This window comes from Schistocerca serialis, chromosome 6 (assembly GCF_023864345.2).
Source record: "Schistocerca serialis cubense isolate TAMUIC-IGC-003099 chromosome 6, iqSchSeri2.2, whole genome shotgun sequence".
Lineage (NCBI taxonomy): Eukaryota > Metazoa > Arthropoda > Insecta > Orthoptera > Acrididae > Schistocerca > Schistocerca serialis.
The window spans coordinates 644,668,095-644,689,222 of record NC_064643.1 but is presented as its reverse complement, the minus strand read 5'-3'; the positions used below and the strand labels follow the sequence as shown (position 1 = coordinate 644,689,222).

Genomic DNA, 21,128 nt, shown 5'->3' with positions numbered 1-21,128 from the left:
AGGTAATGAGGAAAGAGGTTTTAGGTAGGGCGGCAGGTGATCGGCGTGAAAGGAAGTGCTCCATCGCAGCGAGGCCCTGGACATGCGGAATATTTGTGTATAAGGAAGTGGCATCAATGGTTACAAGGATGGTTTCCGGGGGTAACAGACTGGGTAGGGATTCCAGGCGTTTGAGAAAGTGGTTGGTGTCTTTGATGAAGGATGGGAGACTGCATGTAATGGGTTGAAGGTGTTGATCTACGTAGGCAGAGATGCGTTCGGTGGGGGCTTGGTAACCAGCTACAATGGGACGGCCGGGATGATTGGGTTTGTGAATTTTGGGAAGAAGGTAGAAGGTAGGGGTGCGGGGTGTTGGTGGGGTCAGGAGGTTGATGGAGTCGGGTGAAAGGTTTTGTAGGGGGCCTAAGGTTCTGAGGATTCCTTGAAGTTCCGCCTGGACATCAGGAATGGGATTGCCTTGGCAAACTTTGTAAGTAGTGTTGTCTGAAAGCTGACGCAGTCCCTCAGCCACATACTCCCGACGATCAAGTACCACAGTTGTGGAACCCTTGTCCGCCGGAAGAATGACGATGGATCGGTCAGCCTTCAGATCACGGATAGCCTGGGCTTCAGCAGTGGTGATGTTGGGAGTAGGATTAAGGTTTTTTAAGAAGGATTGAGAGGCAAGGCTGGAAGTCAGAAATTCCTGGAAGGTTAGGAGAGGGTGATTTTGAGGAAGAGGAGGTGGGTCCCGCTGTGACGGAGGACGGAACTGTTCCAGGCATGGTTCAATTTGGATAGTGTCTTGGGGAGTTGGATCATTAGGAGTAGGATTAGGATCATTTTTCTTCGTGGCAAAGTGATATTTCCAGCAGAGAGTACGGGTGTAGGACAGTAAATCTTTGACGAGGGCTGTTTGGTTAAATCTGGGAGTGGGGCTGAAGGTGAGGCCTTTGGATAGGACAGAGGTTTCGGATTGGGAGAGAGGTTTGGAGGAAAGGTTAACTACTGAATTGGGGTGTTGTGGTTCCAGATTGCGTTGATTGGAATTTTGAGGTTTTGGAGGGAGTGGAGCTGGAAGTGGGAGATTGAGTAGATGGGAGAGACTGGGTTTGTGTGCAATGAGAGGAGGTTGAGGTTTGCTGGAAAGGTTGTGAAGGGTGAGTGAGTTGCCTTTCCGGAGGTGGGAAACCAGGAGATTGGATAGTTTTTTAAGGTGGAGGGTGGCATGCTGCTCTAATTTGCGGTTGGCCTGTAGGAGGATGCTCTGAACAACAGGTGTAGATGTGGGAGAGGAAAGATTGAGGATTTTTATAAAGGATAGGAGTTGATGGGTGTGTTGATTGGCTGAGTGGATGTGTAGGTGAAGGATTAGGTGGGTGAGGGCAATGGATTGTTTGGTTTGGAACTGGTATAGGGACTGATGGAAAGAAGGGTTGCAGCCAGAGATGGGAACTTTAAGTGTGAGGCCTTTGGGGGTGATGCCAAATGTCAGACAAGCCTGAGAAAATATTTTATTTTCTCAGGCTTGTCTGACATTTGGCATCACCCCCAAAGGCCTCACACTTAAAGTTCCCATCTCTGGCTGCAACCCTTCTTTCCATCAGTCCCTATACCAGTTCCAAACCAAACAATCCATTGCCCTCACCCACCTAATCCTTCACCTACACATCCACTCAGCCAATCAACACACCCATCAACTCCTATCCTTTATAAAAATCCTCAATCTTTCCTCTCCCACATCTACACCTGTTGTTCAGAGCATCCTCCTACAGGCCAACCGCAAATTAGAGCAGCATGCCACCCTCCACCTTAAAAAACTATCCAATCTCCTGGTTTCCCACCTCCGGAAAGGCAACTCACTCACCCTTCACAACCTTTCCAGCAAACCTCAACCTCCTCTCATTGCACACAAACCCAGTCTCTCCCATCTACTCAATCTCCCACTTCCAGCTCCACTCCCTCCAAAACCTCAAAATTCCAATCAACGCAATCTGGAACCACAACACCCCAATTCAGTAGTTAACCTTTCCTCCAAACCTCTCTCCCAATCCGAAACCTCTGTCCTATCCAAAGGCCTCACCTTCAGCCCCACTCCCAGATTTAACCAAACAGCCCTCGTCAAAGATTTACTGTCCTACACCCGTACTCTCTGCTGGAAATATCACTTTGCCACGAAGAAAAATGATCCTAATCCTACTCCTAATGATCCAACTCCCCAAGACACTATCCAAATTGAACCATGCCTGGAACAGTTCCGTCCTCCGTCACAGCGGGACCCACCTCCTCTTCCTCAAAATCACCCTCTCCTAACCTTCCAGGAATTTCTGACTTCCAGCCTTGCCTCTCAATCCTTCTTAAAAAACCTTAATCCTACTCCCAACATCACCACTGCTGAAGCCCAGGCTATCCGTGATCTGAAGGCTGACCGATCCATCGTCATTCTTCCGGCGGACAAGGGTTCCACAACTGTGGTACTTGATCGTCGGGAGTATGTGGCTGAGGGACTGCGTCAGCTTTCAGACAACACTACTTACAAAGTTTGCCAAGGCAATCCCATTCCTGATGTCCAGGCGGAACTTCAAGGAATCCTCAGAACCTTAGGCCCCCTACAAAACCTTTCACCCGACTCCATCAACCTCCTGACCCCACCAACACCCCGCACCCCTACCTTCTACCTTCTTCCCAAAATTCACAAACCCAATCATCCCGGCCGTCCCATTGTAGCTGGTTACCAAGCCCCCACCGAACGCATCTCTGCCTACGTAGATCAACACCTTCAACCCATTACATGCAGTCTCCCATCCTTCATCAAAGACACCAACCACTTTCTCAAACGCCTGGAATCCCTACCCAGTCTGTTACCCCCGGAAACCATCCTTGTAACCATTGATGCCACTTCCTTATACACAAATATTCCGCATGTCCAGGGCCTCGCTGCGATGGAGCACTTCCTTTCACGCCGATCACCTGCCGCCCTACCTAAAACCTCTTTCCTCATTACCTTAGCCAGCTTCATCCTGACCCACAACTTCTTCACTTTTGAAGGCCAGACATACCAACAATTAAAGGGAACAGCCATGGGTACCAGGATGGCCCCCTCGTATGCCAACCTATTCATGGGTCACTTAGAGGAAGCCTTCCTGGTTACCCAGGCCTGCCAACCCGAAGTTTGGTACAGATTTATTGATGACATTTTCGTGATCTGGACTCACAGTGAAGAAGAACTCCAGAATTTCCTCACCAACCTCAACTCCTTTGGTTCCATCAGATTCACCTGGTCCTACTCCAAATCCCATGCCACTTTCCTTGACGTTGACCTCCACCTGTCCAATGGCCAGCTTCACACGTCCGTCCACATTAAACCCACCAACAAGCAACAGTACCTCCATTATGACAGCTGCCACCCATTCCACATCAAACGGTCCCTTCCCTACAGCCTAGGTCTTCGTGGCAAACGAATCTGCTCCAGTCCGGAATCCTTGAACCATTACACCAACAACCTGAAAACAGCTTTTGCATCCCGTAACTACCCTCCCGACCTGGTACAGAAGCAAATAACCAGAGCCACATCCTCATCTCCTCAAACCCGGAACCTTCCACAGAAGAACCCCAAAAGTGCCCCACTTGTGACAGGATACTTTCCGGGACTGGATCAGATTCTGAATGTGGCTCTCCAGCAGGGATACGACTTCCTCAAATCCTGCCCTGAAATGAGATCCATCCTTCATGAAATCCTCCCCACTCCACCAAGAGTGTCTTTCCGCCGTCCACCTAACCTTCGCAACCTCTTAGTTCATCCCTATGAAATCCCCAAACCACCTTCCCTACCCTCTGGCTCCTACCCCTGTAACCGCCCCCGGTGTAAAACCTGTCCCATGCACCCTCCCACCACCACCTATTCCAGTCCTGTAACCCGGAAGGTGTACACGATCAAAGGCAGAGCCACGTGTGAAAGCACCCACGTGATTTACCAACTGACCTGCCTACACTGTGAAGCGTTCTATGTGGGAATGACCAGCAACAAACTGTCCATTCGCATGAATGGACACAGGCAGACAGTGTTTGTTGGTAATGAGGATCACCCTGTGGCTAAACATGCCTTGGTGCACGGCCAGCACATCTTGGCACAGTGTTACACCGTCCGGGTTATCTGGATACTTCCCACTAACACCAACCTGTCAGAACTCCGGAGATGGGAACTTGCCCTTCAGCATATCCTTTCTTCTCGCTATCCGCCAGGCCTCAATCTCCGCTAATTTCTAATTTCAATTTGCCGCCGCTCATACCTCACCTGTCTTTCAACTTCATCTTTGCCTCTGTACATCCGCCCCGACTGACATCTCTGCCCAAACTCTTTGCCTTTACAAATGTTTGCTTGTGTCTGTGTATGTGTGGATGGATATGTGTGTGTGTGCGAGTGTATACCTGTCCTTTTTTCCCCCTAAGGTAAGTCTTTCCGCTCCCGGGATTGGAATGACTCCTTACCCTCTCCCTTAAAACCCATATCCTTTTGTCTTTCCTTCTCCTTCCCTCTTTCCTGACGAGGCAACCATTGGTTGCGAAAGCTAGAATTTTGTGTGTATGTTTGTGTTTGTTTGTGTGTCTATCGACCTGCCAGCGCTTTTGTTTGGTAAGTTTCATCATCTTTCTTTTTAGATATATTTTTCCCACGTGGAATGTTTCCCTCTATTATATATATATATATATATATATATATAAAAACAAAGATGAGGTGACTTACCGAACGAAAGCGCTGGCAGGTCGATAGACACACAAACAAACACAAACATACACACAAAATTCAAGCTTTCGCAACAAACTGTTGCCTCATCAGGAAAGAGGGAAGGAGAGGGGAAGACGAAAGGAAGTGGGTTTTAAGGGAGAGGGTAAGGAGTCATTCCAATCCCGGGAGCGGAAAGACTTACCTTTGAGGGAAAAAAGGACAGGTATACACTCGCACATATCCATCCACACATACAGCCACAAGCAGACATATTTAAAATGTCTGCTTGTGGCTGTATGTGTGGATGGATATGTGCGTGTTTGTATATGTGTCGATGGATATGTGTGTGTGTGCGAGTGTATACCCGTCCTTTTTTCCCCCTAGGGTAAGTCTTTCCGCTCCCGGGATTGGAATGACTCCTTACCCTCTCCCTTAAAACCCACATCCTTTCGTCTTTCCCTCTCCTTCCCTCTTTCCTGATGAGGCAACAGTTTGTTGCGAAAGCTTGAATTTTGTGTGTGTGTTTGTGTGTCTGTCGACCTGCCAGCACTTTCATTTGGTAAGTCACATCATCGTGTGTGTGTGTGTGTGTGTGTGTGTGTGTATATATATATATATATATATATATATATATATATATATATATATATATATATATATATAAATCAAGTATTGTTATATACAGATTATTATGAGCTAGAAGGGGCAAACTGCAAGCATCGATTGATCACATACTTGATTTGGTGCCAGTTTATTCTGGTGGTGGGTGAAAAGGATGTTGTTATCATCAGTGATTGTGACACACAGACAGAGCAGGAAGAAGAAGGAAACGATGAAAATGAGGTCAGAGATAGTTATTATCTGCAAAAAGAAGGACATACTAATCAGAGAAAGGAATTCCCATGACCAAATGTTTGAACAAAGTTGCACAACATTATTACCCATCTTCTAGGTGTTGTTGGTGATACCAAACAATGTGCTACACCATTACAGTATTTCAGTCTCTCTATATTTCCTGACATTATTGAGCAAATTGTTTTGTTTGTACTAAACCCTACAAGGAAGCACCAAATAATGGGTGTAATAGGGCTCCTGTCTTTAGAAGGGACATACAAGGCAATAAGACTGAACTTGGAACACATTTGTGCATCTGATGGAACTAGGATGAAGATTTTTTGGACCACCATGTCCCTCCAAGCATTCCAGTTATTTTTGCTTTGTCATCATTTTGGTGACCAAGATACTAGAGCAGCCAGGAAAGAAGCAGAAAAATTGGCTTCATTTAGAGACATTTTTTACCAGTTTGTGAGTAAATGTAAGAAACATTTCTCTGTCAGTGAATATGCTATGCTGAATGAGAAATTAGAACTGTTTTGTTGGAACTGCACCTTCAGAACGTAAGCAGATTTTGTGTGTCCACAAAGCCAGGAAATTGTGGTTTGAAAATCTTTGCCTTAGTTGTGCCAGGATGTATTACACCATGAATTTAAAAGCCTACTTAGGTTAGCCTGGATGAATGAAGGAGTTCTATTTTCCAGTGTTATCCAGCCACAGATAGTCACTGGGTTTAGTATTTAACATCTGGGAATTGCTGAACAAGATAAGGAGGCCGGAGGAGGTATTTTCAGGTTGCTGTGAACAAGGAAAGCTCATGGGAGCAAGATTTTTGGAATTTCAAGGCAGTGGACTGTTGATCAATGGGGCTATCTCTGATATCATGGAGCCTACATTCCATTTACCAGCTACAATAACTGAGGTTACTCTGATGATTGCAATGCACCTAAAACTGCATTAGCAAGATGAACCTCGAGAGAGGTCATCCAAACAAAACTTACCCTCCAAAATGACACCTGGAAACCAGGCCTGGGACATTCACTAAGATAATAGCCATGCAGGAGGAGTGAGCCACTGTAGAGCAGTTGTTGCAGCATGTGGAACAGAATGTAGATTGTAGATCGTAGACATCAGGTAACCATGATCTTCAGTGTTTCAGTTCATAGCACCATAGGGACTCTGATTTTACTCTGCTTACTTTTTGTGTATCTGAAACAATGAGTCCTGCAGAAATCCGATCCAGGGTAATTCAGATTCCCGTAGACTTTATTCTATGAGTAAGGGATGAAAACTAGATTTATGAAGTTGAAGATTAGTAAAGTAATTGTATAGTAGTAAAAAAAAGCAATCTAGTACAGATTAAGGGTGAAGGTAATTTCAATAGGGAACTGGGCTGAAGCAAGGGTCTGAGGCTTCTTAGTGGAGCGGGGAGGAGGGGGGTGGGGTGGGAGGTGGCAGTGTAGTGTTGCTATCCATGCTTTTAGCAAAGTACTAAGTAAAGTAAATAAGCATTTTAGCAAAAGTGGTGAGAAAGCTGCCATGAAGTGTCACTTTAGCAGCTGTAGGCTATTTGCTGCAGCGTGATGACTTGGGTGTCAGAATAACATGTACAGATGGAGGTTGCAAGACGAGTCTATCCATGCTCAGTGGAAAACTGCACCACACAGCGGTAATAACTGTAGCAGTTGGATCGATGTTACCACACCAAGGCAAGTATCTTGTTATGGGCAAAGTGACTAGGTGCCAGGTTTTAGTGCAATAATGCACCTTGGAACAAAATAAATATGCCTGTGTTTTGAGAGAAGCAGTTCACTGAAGACCAGCTGCAGCACCACCATGATGCCAGAGCTGCAGTAGACAGCAACATGATTGGGCATCACTAGCAGTGGCCATGAGTTTGAGACCAGGCTCTGGCTGTTGCTGCCAGTGGTGAGTTCCTCACAGGACTTAGTGCCACAGTACCACCAACCTGCCAGCTGTGCCTGCTGCTGCCAGTACTGAGTTCCCCATGGGACTTAGCTCTCAGCACCAGCTGCTGGCCAACTCCTGCAAGAGGGCAGCAGTTCAAATACCATGTACTACAGTCTTTACCTGCCACCATGGGAATGTATGTGGGGCTGAGGGGTCACTCCAAGTGCCATATCCAATTGAGAAGTAGCGTGCTGCTGACATCGTGGCCCTGTCTTTGCAGAGGCCACCAGCCATCTATGGGCAATGCAGGGTGCCTACACAACTTTCTTTCACCTGGGCAGAAGCCACCCCATACATCAGTGCTAGCCAGATTCAACAGAGTGAGGCGTGTTTTGCCTCACTGAGCTATGGCAAAGCACATACCGAAGTTGAATAGAGCATTCTTTACTGTCAGCACTGTTTCCACTATGCTCATGGACCGTCACCACCACCACCACCACTCACCCCACAGGATGCAACTGCACTCTTCAGTTTGTTCCAAGTCATTTCAAATTTGTTTCCTTACTTTTATATGTTTAGAGGCACTTTGTTCTACTTCTGTTGAAATGATCCATTTTTAATGAACATATATCGTTTATGGGATTCCACAATGGTACACAAATGTTCATTTTAATATTTGTTATGGGAATGCGCCCTGTTACCCACATTCTGTGTTTTATCACATACAGTTAGATAAATTTCCCATCAAAGCTATCAATGTAAAAAGCTTTCACTGAGTTTCATGTTTACTTATTCTTTTCAGATCTGAAGATGGTTGGTTTTTCAATCAAATCTAGTTGTCTTATTATTATTATCTACTTGTGATCTAGACAGAAAAAAGTTTTTAAATACATAAAATAAAGGAAATGCAACCACTTTTTTATAGCTGACTGATATGTGGAACATAGAAACATGCAACAGAAAACTGTATTCACACTAGCTTTTGAGCTCTTGCTCTTTCTTTAGCAAAAATACCCAAATTCATGCACACTACCACACAGTCACCCAAATGTACACACCCTAAGCCATGTTAGAGAAAGAGCAAGAGCTCAAAAGCTAGTGTAAATTCTGTTTACTGTTGTGTTACTCACCGTGCCACAAATCAGTTAGCTATATGTGAGGAATTGTTTCTCCTTTATTTTTTATGTATTATTCCATTCAAGAATATCCAAAGTCTTTAAATGATTCCAAAAAATTATACATAAAAATGTAATTGAGATTGTTTCTCTTCATCCTCACTATATCAGGTAATAAAATGAAATTATTTTTGTACACAATTTTTTAAAATTAGATCAAAAGTCTATGCATTTGAACATAAGGGATCATAAATAGCTACTAAGCTACAACTCATATTGTTAATAAAGTGCACATCAGAATGGCCAGCTTTAAAATATTCTGGAACTAAACAGAACAATTGAAAACTAGGTTGTACATATCTGAAACACATGCTTGATTTTTCATCACCCAAGTGAATATTTAACTGCAGACACTGGCCACTACATCTCTCTTCAGTATTTTAAATGGCAAGTAATTGTTACAGTTTCACAGTCTCCATTGATTTTAAACATTCAGTCACTTTATTTTATAAGACCATTTAAATATTCCATCATCAGTCTTTAGTACCTATGTCTACAATATTTTTTGTCCCATCATACTAATTTATTCTACCAACCACTTTACATTGCTTGGCAGAGGGTACCTTGAACCACTACTAGTCATTTCCTAACCTGTTCCACTCATAAATAGAGCAAGGGAAAAATATCTGTCTAAAAGCCTCCGTATGAGACCTAATTTCTCACATCACATCTCACCTTCATAGTCTTTACACAAAATGCACATTGGTGGTAGTAGAGTCATAGTGCAGTTGGCTGCAAAATCCCAGTTCTCTAAATCTGTGCAATAGTGCCTTGCGGAAAGAGCAACATCTTCCCTCCAACGATATCCATTTGAAACTTCCTGGCAGATTAAAACTGTGTGCCAGACCGAGACTTGAACTCGGTACCTTTGCCATTCGCGGGCAAGTGCTCTACCATCTGAGCTACCCAAGGAGGAGAGCTTGTGTGAAGTTTGGAAGGTAGGAGACGAGGTACTGGTGGAATTGAAGCTGTGAAGACTGGTTGTGAGTTGTGCTTGGGTAGTTAAGATAGTAGAGCACTTGCCTGCAAAAGGCAAAGCTCCAGAGTTCGAGTCTTGGTCTGGCACACAGTTTTAATCTGCCAGGAAGTTTCACATTAGCGTACAGTCCACTGCAGAGTGAAAATTTCATTATGGATTCCCATTTGAGTTCACAAAGCATCTCTGTAATACATGCATGCTGATCGAACCTGCTGCTAAGAAATCTAGCAGCCTGCCTCTGGCTTGCTTCAGTGTATTCTTCTAATCTGACCTGGTGAGGATCCCAAACACTTGAACTGTGCTCAAGAATGAGTTGCACAAGTGTTCTATATGCCATCTCCTTTATGGATGAGATACACTTTCCCAGAATTCTCCCAATAAAACGAAGTTGAGCAGTCGCCTTCCCTACTATCAACCTGATGTGCTCATTCCATTTCGTATTGCTTTGCAACATTACACCTTTAATCAAAGTGACTGTGTCAAGCTGCACTCTACTGATGCTGTATTTGAATGTTACAGGACTGTTTTTCCAACTCATCTATTTTAACAAACATTTTTCTGCACTTAGAGCAAGCTGTCATTCATCACACCAACTAGAAATTTTGTCTAAGTTATCTTGTATATTCCAGTCATTAAACAACACCAAATTCCCATACACAACAGCGTCATTAGGGTAAACTGCTGCTCACCCTACCTGTAAGGTCATTTATGTATATAGAGAATAAAAGTAGTCCTATTACACTTCCTGGGGCACTCCTGATGATACTCTTACCTCTGATGAACACTCGCCATTCAGGGCCATGTTCTCAGTTCTATTACTTGAAGATTCTTCAAACCAATCCCGTATCTGAGGGGTAAGCCGTATATTCGGTCCTTTGTCATCAGTCTGCAATGGGGGAACTACGTCAAATGCTTTCTGGAAATCTAGAAATATGGAATGTGCCTGTTGCCCTGCATCCATGGTTTGGAAGATATCATGTGAAAAAAGGCAAGCTGAATGTCACACTCTTAGCCTAATTTGTAGGCAGAGGCTTTTCTGCCTCAAGGGGAAATTTATTACATTGGAACTCAGAATTTGTTCAAGAATTCTGCAGAAAACCGATGTTTAAGGTCTTGGTCTGTAATTACGTGGATCAATTCTTTTACCTTTCTTATATACATGAGTCACATGCATTTTTTTTTTCATTCACTTGGAAGATTTCACTGGGTGAGACAGTCATGATAAATGCAGGCTAAGTAAGGGGTCAATGCTGCAAAGTACTCCCTGTAAAATCGAATTGTGATGACATCTGGACCTGGTGACTTACTTGCCTTCAACTCCTTCAGTTGCTTCTCCAAGTTACAGATCCCAATTTTACGTCCTCCATGCAGGAGTCTGTATGACAGTCAAATGACACTATGTTTGATTTTATGTATGATCAGTATTTTCTTGTGTTCTCAGCAAGATCTTTCATTAAGATATAATGGTGGAAGTTGCTGTATGCTTCATGCATTGCTCTTCTTATGGATGCATGAATTTCTACTGACTTTTGCCTATCAACATTTGTGCACCCTTTTTTGAATCGAGAGTGCAACAGTATCTGATTCCTCAGCATTTTTCGAATTTGGTTATTAAACCCTGGAGGATACTTGCCATCCTTACTTGGCACATATGTCTCCATAGCACGATTTACAGTCAAGTTCAACTTCACCCATAATCCCTTTATGTTTGTCATACTGGAGCTAAATGGTGTTCATTCATTCTCTACGTGGGATGCTAACGATTGCTTATCTGCTTTTTCTAGCATAAACACACTCTTAGCCATCTTGGTGTGAACTTAAGTAACCATTGTTGCTACGGTGACATTATGATCACTTATTACTGTTTCTATACTGACACTGTCGATACCATCAGGCCTCTTCGTAGCTACAAGGTCGAAAATATTTACATTACATGTGGGTTGTTTAGCCAGTTGTTCCAGGCAGCTTTTGGAAAACATGTTAAAAAGTTCTTCACAAGACTGCCTGTCCATAACACCTGAATTGAATCCGTAGATGTTTCAGGCAGAGCTCGGTAGGTTAAAGTCACCCCCAGCTAATATTACATGATCTGGGTATTTCCGCAATATTGACCATCGACTTTCCTTAAAATTACTTCAGTACCACATTGCAGTTTAACACTTACTGTCCACTACAGCTTTCTACCAACTAACTCACAACTATACTTTGCAATAATAACACTCGTGTCCACATGTGTTATGACAATCCAGCATCCTTAGACAACAATAAACAGAATTTTAAATCAAATTCTTAATATTAATGACATAATTTGTAAATTATTATTTTTGAAAAAATGAATACAGTTATTAGTATGTTCAAATGTGGCACAGTTTTATCACAATTCTGCAGCTGTCAATTGTGTGTTGAGACCTTTACAATTCCCAGTCCACAATGCTTGATTAATTGTGTTTACAATGCTTGTTGACACCATGCTCTACTTAACCTGTTGATACTAATTTCCATTGAATTTGGAGACACAGATTCCCATTACACCCTGCTTCTGTTCTTCATCAACATATATGATTTTTCTTGATCAACATAAATGATTTTTCTGAAACAAAGAAGAACTCTTCAAAAATTGTGTTTTTCATGACCCAGGTGTAGTGAGCGAGGTGGCGCAGTGGCTAGCACACTGGACTCGCATTCGGGAGGACGACGGTTCAATCCCGCGTCCGGCCATCCTGATTTAGGTTTTCCGTGATTTCCCTAAATCACTCCAGGCAAATGCCAGGATGGTTCCTTTGAAAGGGCACGGCCGACTTCCTTCTCCGTCCTTCCCTAACCCGATGAGACCGATGACCTCGCTGTTTGGTCTCTTCCTCCAAACCAACCAACCAACCAACCAGGTGTAGTAATAAAGGGTACAATCACATCCATACCGATCACAACTACACAAACAGAATGTTACATATTTTATCCTCAGGTTACACAAGGACTTATGAAAATATCTTAATCCATAATATTACAATGACTCATATTAAGCAATGCCAAACAAAAATTATTCAGTTCAATTCAATTTATTATCATCCATTTTATCATATACATGATATAGGAATTGTCATATAGAAAGAAAGAAAGAAAGAGAGAGAGAGAGAGAGAGAGAGAGAGAGAGAGAGAGAGTGTGTGCATGATTTATATTTTAATCAATTAAGGGAAATAACATTTTGTTAGTTACACTTTACATATTTTGTCTTCTTCTTACATGAAAGACGAGAAAAAAAATTTTACAAGGTTTATACAAAGAAAAATCCATTAAGGGGAGTAACATTTTCGCAATTACACTTTAATATTTTTCTAAATTAAACTTCACATATTTTGTCTTCTACTTACATGCCAGTTGGAAAAAAAAGGAGGATTATGCAGAAAAATCAAAAGATGAGCACTATCTGTTTAGATAGCAAAGAAATTCATCAACATTATAGAAACTCTGACCCAATAGTAGCCTCTTTAACTCTTTTTTAAATACATGTAAGTTTTGTATGCTTTTTATTACTTTTGGTAAGGCATTGAACATTATTTTGGGTAGATACATCACACTGTTTTGGTACAGGGATTTTGAATGTATGTTTCTATTGAAAATCGTGCCTGTTTCTGGTCTGATAGTCATGTACTTCACTGTTTAGAGAAGAGAATTCTTGATTTAACTTTAGGAAACATATTGATTCATAGATGAATAAACTAGGGAGGGTCAAAATTTTCAACTCCTTAAAGAGTCCTCTACATGGATCTCTGTAGGCAACACCCTTCAGAATACGAATAGCTCTCTTTTGGAGCTTAAAACAACTTTTTGCGAAACCTGTATTCCCCCAAAATATAATACCATATCTTAGATTACTATGAATGTAAGAGTAGTAGGCACATAGTACTGTTTCAAAATTGCAGTTTTCTTTAAGTTTTCTTAATGTATAACAGTATTTACTAAGTTTTTTTATTCAATAGTTCAACATGTTTTTCCCATCTCAAGTTATTGTCCAGCCATACACCTAAAAATTTTATAAAAGAAGTTTGTTCTATCAGACATTTCCCAATCTCTACTCTTATGTTATTTTTTACTTTGTTCCTTATGTGCCTAAAGTTCATCCAAGTGTTTTTTTTGTCATTTATAATTAAGTAATTGTCCTTGAACCATTCAGCTGCCTCATTCATTGTTGAAGCTATTTTTTCTTGTAGGTCAGCTTCACTAACTCCCTTAATAAAAAGGCTCATATCATCTGCGAAAAGTACTGATTCTGCTCTTGTTAAATGGTTAAGAAAATCATTAATAAAAACTAAGAAGAGCAGAGGGCCTAGAACAGAACCCATACATACCATAAGAAGAAGTCAGTGGGCACACACTAGATGAAACTAAGTGTGTGACATTCCTAGACACCCAGATGGATAATAAACTGAAGTGGCATTAGCATGTGGATAAGTTAACCAAAGAGCCCAGTTCTGTGTGCTCATAAGTCCCTCTCAATGTTGATCTGAGATGGAGTTGCTGGCATACTTTGCATACATTCACTTGAGGATTTCCTATAATATAATCTTCTGGGACAATGCAATCAAGTTCTAAATAATGTTCTACAGAACTGTACAGTAAGCATGTTGCATGCAGTTGAGAGTGAAACACTGTGCAGAAATCTCTTCAAAGACATTGGATCGTTATATGTATGTATCAATACATTTGAGATATGAGTGAATGTACACTGAACTGTGAAATTCACAACCACATTCCTACATGTGAAAATATTTTCCACTCAGACTATGCTTCACTTTTTAGCATTCAGAATTGACTTTTGTACTCTATTGCAAAAGTATGTAACAGGCTGGTGCTGGGCATCAGACAGAAAATTGGAAATCCCCAGACATTCAAAAACAAAGCAATGATTTACATTGTTAGTCACTCCTCCTGTAACTGTTTAGAATATTTAGATTCTGGAATTAAATTCCAATGAACACTTAATTTTCACATTAATCATGTTTTTAACTATTTGAGTATGTAGAATGGTATAGTGGTCTCTGAAATAAGGAAAGTTACATAAACACTTCAAATGATAATATAATAGATAAAAACAGAAGCTTATTAGTGTAGGAGGAGAAGCAGTGATTTTTTTTCCCTTTGCATTAATTATTTTATTGTCTTAAACCAGTTTTCTTTACATGTATGTTTCTATATTTCTTGTGGCATCTATGGTTTTCTTGGTTTGATTTTTCTTTCACTTAATGTACTAATCCATTCAAGATTGTAGCCTCTGTGTATTCTCAATAACTGAACATTATCTCCTTGTTGTATTCTATTGTTTGAACAGATTATTTGAGTAAACAGTGGAGTTCTGTTGGAAGTAAAGAATTATATTATTGAGTCTTTTCAAATCTTAGTAGCAATCTGTGCATATTGGTGTTTTCAGGTAATTCACAGGGGGTCACTCCATGTGAAATCAACCGATAAAAAATAAATTTCAACCTTGAATTCAGGATTATGTAATTTTTTGTCATTTTAGTCTGCCCATTAAACTAAGGTAGAACAGAAAATTAAAGATTTTTGTGGATTTCATATTTGAGTTATTAATTTTTAAAGTTTCTAGAATTGTGTGATTTCTTATGTGTGTTAACACCTTAAAAGGAGAGAGAAGAGAAGAGAAGCAGAGAAGGGAAAGGACTATGCAGGTGTGTTGGTGGGATAGTAGGTGAATGTAATAGCAGTGTAGGAGAAAGGATGGCAATAGGGAAGTGGAGGTCAAAGATGGGTGAAAACTGAGACCAGGGGGGGCTACAAGAATGAAGGATATGTTGCAAAGTATGTTTGCACCTATGCAGTTCAGGGAAACTGATGATGGTGGGAAGAATCCAGATGGCACTGGCTATAAAGCAATCATGAAAGTGAAGCACATAGCATTTGGTGTATTCTCAATGACTGTATGATACAGTTGCCTCTTGGCCACAGTTTGGCAGTGACCATTCATTCAGACACACAGAATGTGCCCTGTTGGAGGCAGCTAATTTGGTAGATCACATGGCTACTTTCACAGTTGACCCTACCTTTGATGGATAGGAGATACCTTTGACAGGACTGTAGTAGTAGGCAGTGGGAGGATGTATGGGACAGGTCTTGCATACAGGTCTATTACAGAGATATGCGCCACAAGGCAAAGGGTTGGAAGCAGGTGTGGAGTAGGGACAGACAAGGATACTGTGTAAGTTGGTTGTGTGACTTAATACCATTGTGAGAGGTGTGGGGAGGATATTTCTCATTTCAGGGCACAATGCGAGATAGTAGAAACTATGGCAGAGAATGTGATTTAGTTGCTCCAGCCCTCGATGGTACTAAGTCACAAGATGGGTGCTCCTTTGTGGCTCTGGATAGTGGGTATGTGAGGAATGGTAGATGAGTTGGGAGACAAGGCATGGGAACTCTGTTTCCGGACAAGTTGGGGAGGGCAATTTTGGACTGTGATAAACTCAGTGAGATCCTGAGCATATATGGAGAGGAATAGTTCATCACTGCAGGTGCACTGACTACAGATGACTAGGCTGTATGGAAGAGACTTCTTGGTGTGAAATGGGTAGCAGCTTTTAAAGTGGAGGTATTGTTGGTAATTGGTAGCTTTGATGTAGATGGAGGTGGAGGTACTGATGTGGCCATCCTTGAGATGGCGGTCAATATCGAAGGTGGCTTGTTGGGCTGAGGAAGACCAGTTGAAGAGAAAGGGGAGAAGGTGCTTAGATTCTGGAGGAATTAGATAGGTGTCATCAATTAATCTGATTCAGGTGAGGGATTTGGGATACCGCGTTGTGAGGAAGAATTCCTGTACATGGTCCATGAACTGGTTAGCGTAGAATGGTACCCATTGTTGTACCTCAGATTTGTTTGTAGCTGATGCCTTCAAAGGAGAAGTAACTGTAGCTGGGCATATAGTTGCTCATGGTGACCAGGAAGATGGTTGTAGGTTTAGAGTCAGTCAGGTATTGGGAAAGTCGGTGTTCAACAGTGGCAACGGGGTGTTAGGGTAGAGGAAGCTGACATTGACAGTGACAGGTAGGGCATTGGTTGGTAAAGGAACAGGAATTGTGGATAACTGGTAGAGGAAATGGTTGATGTCTTTTATGTAGGAGAGTAGGTTAATGGTAATAGGATGAAGGTGTTGGTCCACAAGGGCAGAGATTCTCTCTGGGGGATAGGGGGTGAGGTGCAGTAACCCAGTAACCAAGCACAATGGAGCATTCTCAGTGGTTATGTTTATGTACTTTAGGGAGCAGGTAGGAGTGTGGGGAGTGGTTGTGGTGAGGAGGAGAAAGGGGCGGGGGGGGGGGGGGGGGGAGAGAGAGAGAGGGGGAGAGAGAGAGAGAGAGAGAGAGCGAGCGAGGGTGGAGGGGGAGGGGGGGGGGAACTGAGTGGAGGGTTTCTTGGCACTGGACCTGTGCATTTGAGGAGGGACTGGAAATCTTGCTGTATATCTGGAATGGGGTCACTGTGGTGTGACTTGTAGGTGGATGTATCTGACAGCTGGTGCCAAATAATCCCTACGGTTCATAATCATAGTGGTGGAGACTTTGTCAGCAGGCAGCAGGTAGGTTTATAAGATCTGGAGCAATTTTTTAGGTGGTGGATCACAGTTCTACCAGCAGATGTGAGGTTGGTTTCCATGTTGAAGGATTCGGGGAATGATGGTGAGGCAAAATTTGAGGTCAGGAAATCTGGAAAGTTAACAGGGGTGAGTTGGAGGGGCAGTGGAGTGTATAATACTTAGATGGAGCACTATATTAAATCAGGCAGGTTTTTGATTGAGGCTTATTGGTAGGGTTTGTGGTTTTCCAAATGTTTCCACTATAGGTACTTAGTGAGGGAGAGGAGGTCTTTAATAACCCCAGCATGACTGAATTTGGGAGTGGGAAAAAGTTAATGCCTTTGGAATTACTAATACTTCTGTGGGACTGTGGCTGTTAATATTTTCAGATTCAACCAGTGTGTTTATTATGAAATCGACAAATAATGATTATACAAAACTAAAGCTCTCTCTGCTGTTCCTTTTGAGCCGCCATGTCTTGTTTTGCAAATGGGGTCATGTAGATCACCTTATGTAAATTCTTTATTTGTTTAGTTCACTCGTCAATAATTATTATAATCCAACTTTATATGTTCTCACTTGTATACTGTTTACCATTAGACTGTAAAGGATGATACATGACCCACTACATGACTCTTTAAAATATCTTACAGGGTATTAGATTTGCTGTGTTTCTGCATCAACCCAGGGCACTAACTGAAAATATGAAGAAAAAAATTATATCACGTAAGTAAGCTGATATTTTCTTTTTATATAATGCTGAACATGACTATTCAAGAAGAGCAAAGAGATTCAGTTTCCATTCATTTGAAGTTTGTGAATAAAAACTGATAATTTGGAGTAATGATTATTATTTGTTACAAGGTGCTTTTTGATACTTTCCTTTGCTTTCAGGCAGCAAGACCTAATTTTCTTCCGTACAAAGGAAAGCAAGATAATTGGTATGTGAAGAGACCTCACTGAATATGTCAGTCTATTTTTGACAGTTGTTAGAGTTTTTTGGTATTTTCATATTTAATAATATTGCCTTAGAGCTATAACTATATACGATTGGCGTATATTTCCATCTGTGATATGCATTTACACTGCATTAACATTTTTTTATGTTTTGAGGAAATTTTCTTGTACTTGTTGTTTATTTATTGTCAAAAACACCCACTACCGGAAGTGGGTTGTATTTTCTGTTAGTCTGCTATGTAATAAAAGAGGAAGTTTATCATCTCAATGCATTACTTCATTGTAGATTTATGTTTACATGATCTCAATATTCCATTTATTTGGTCTACATAAATGACTCGTGCGTGAATTATTGTGCACTCTGCACACATAGAGAAGATAGTCATTTGTATGTTTTATAACATTCAACACATGTATTTCAACTTTGAAACTTACATCTTGTCCGATGACTGGAATACTCTCTTTCAAATTCTGAAGGTGGCAGGGGTAAAATACAGGGAGCGAAAGGCTATTTACAATTTGTACAGAAACCAGATGGCATTTATAAGACTCGAGGGGCATGAAAGGGAAGCAGTGGTTGGGAAGGGAGTGAGACAGGGTTGTGGCCTCTCCCCGGTGTTATTCAATCTGTATATTGAGCAACCAGTGAAGGAAACAAAAGAGAAATTCGGCGTAGGTATTAAAATCCATGGAGAAGAAATAAAAACTTTGAGGTTCGCCGATGACATTGTAATTATGTTAGAGACAGCAAAGGACTTGGAAGAGCAGTTGAACGGAATGGACAGTGTCTTGAAATGAGGATATAAGATGAACATCAACAAAAGCAAAACTGGGAATTAGATTAGGAAATGAGACACTTAAAGTAGTAAAGGAGTTTTTGTGGTGTCACCGCCAGACACCACACTTGCTAGGTGGTAGCCTTTAAATCGGCCGCGGTCCATTAGTATACGCCGGACCCGCGTGTTGCCACTGTCAGTGATTGCAGACCGAGCGCCGCCACACGGCAGGTCTAGAGAGACTTACTAGCACTCGCCCAGTTGTACAGCCGACGTTAATGCCAATGGTTCACTGACAAATACGCTCTCATTTGCCGAGACGATAGTTAGCATAGCCTTCAGCTACGTCATTTGCTACGACCTAGCAAGGCGCCATTACCAGTTTATATTCAGTGTAATAATGTCTAAACAAGAGTGACGTTCTCCAATTGTGGATTAAAGTTAAGTATTCCAAGAACTACGTTCTTTTCTTTATAGGATAATTACTTTACCTTGTTCCAGACCTCACGCCAATCTGCATGAGCTTAATGCGTGCCTTTCGGCTACCTCCAAGTGGCTTGGCTGTCTTGCCACGCCACTACAGTTTTGCTATCTGCGGAGCAAAATAACTGATGATGGTCAAAGTAGAGAGGATATAAAATGTAGACTGGCAATGGTAAGCAAAGTGTTTCTGAAGAAGAGAAATTTGTTAACTTCGAGTATAGAATTAAGTGTCAGGAAGTCGTTTCTGAAAGTATTTGTATGGAGTGTAGCCATGTATGGAAATGAAACAAGGACGATAAATAGATTGGATAAGAAGAGAATAGAAGCTTTCGAAATGTGGTGCTACAGAAGAATGCTGAAGATTAGATGGGTAGATCACATAACTAATGAGGAGGTATTGAACAGAATTGGGGAGAAGAGGAGTTTGTGGCACAACTTGACTAGAAGAAGGGATCAGTTGGTAGGACATGTTATGAGGCATCAAGGGATCACCAATTTAGTATTGGAGGGTAGTGTGGAGGGTAAAAATCGTAGAGGGGGACCAAGAGATGAATACATTAAACAGATTCAGAAGGATGTAGGTTGCAGTAGGTACTGGGAGATGAAGAAGCTTGCACAGGATAGAGTAGCATGGAGAGCTGCATCAAACCAGTCTCAGGACTGAAGGCCACAACAACAGAAACATCTTGTCCGATATAACAATTACACTCCTAGACAGTATAGGCTAAGGGTGGATGTGAGTCTCAGTAAGATGGTCAGTGTATAGGAAGCTAGCTTTGGCTTTGGAGAAAGGTCAGGTTAATTAAACTAAGGCAAATGAATTAAGCTTTTGTATGAAGTAGAGGAGTCGCTCTTCTCCATGAGTCCAGACCGAGCCAGGAGTACAGCTTCTGACAATTAAGGAATGCCTACACCATGTGACCCATGGAAATTGTGAAATGTTGCCATCTTGGTTACCATTGCCATTTCCATAATGTGTTTGTAATTCTGGCCCTAGAAAGTGAAGCACTTTTGGGTACAGATGAAGTTCGCCAGTGCAACAATGAATGTGGTTTTTAGATTTCTTTCCATTTGGTGTTGAAATAAGTGTGGAATGTTGGTGGAGAGCAAAGTTGCATCAATAGTAAAAAGGAAGTTTCCAGGTGTGAGAGAGGTCAGAAAGATGTAAAATGTTCCATGAAGTTATTTGTGTAACACATGTAAGACGAATCAGGAGTGCTGGTCCATCACAACCGATAAGTGAAATGTATTCGTTAGCACCATGAAACCTTGTACAATGAGACCTGCAGAATGACTTCTTTGTGTTTTTTTAGGCAGTAGGATGAGGAGGAAGAAGTATTATAGAGCCAGTTGTGGGAACTTGTGAGGAGCCTAAGGGTATATGGATTTTCTGCTGCTCTACATGGATGTAAAAAAAGGGGTCATTGTGAACAGTTTTATACGTTGTGGCTTACAAACCTGTCAAAGTCCTTTTACTACATGCTCTGTGTTTCAGAAAATATGATGATGGCATATTCTGCCTGCAGATCAAAGACAACACAGGGCTCATCTGGGTTATATTTGAGGTTTTGGTGATATTTTTTGGAAAGAGCTGGTGAGTGGTGCCGGAAATGAGGTTTTTATGGAACAGTTGAAGAGGATGCTTTTTTTTCTTTGTAGGGCAGGCGAGAATTCCTTTGGCTTCTGGATTGTATTTGTTCCAGGCAGAGTTCAGTTACTTGCTGT

At 41.7% G+C, this 21,128-nt stretch overlaps 1 protein-coding gene across 9 annotated transcripts in view; it reads left to right on the top strand.

The window, feature by feature from the left end:
• LOC126484060 (UPF0415 protein C7orf25 homolog) overlaps positions 1 to 18,389 on the top strand; it is a 181,825-nt gene extending 163,436 nt beyond the window's left edge. For all 9 annotated transcript variants that reach the window (XM_050107410.1, XM_050107419.1, XM_050107416.1 and 6 more), the window contains 2 exons: positions 17,841 to 17,913; positions 18,082 to 18,389. In XM_050107410.1, the coding sequence (XP_049963367.1) occupies positions 17,841 to 17,913; positions 18,082 to 18,095 (87 nt within the window). In that variant the 3' untranslated portion in view covers positions 18,096 to 18,389. The remainder of the gene's footprint in view (positions 1 to 17,840; positions 17,914 to 18,081) is intronic.
• Positions 18,390 to 21,128: the final 2,739 nt, after the last annotated feature.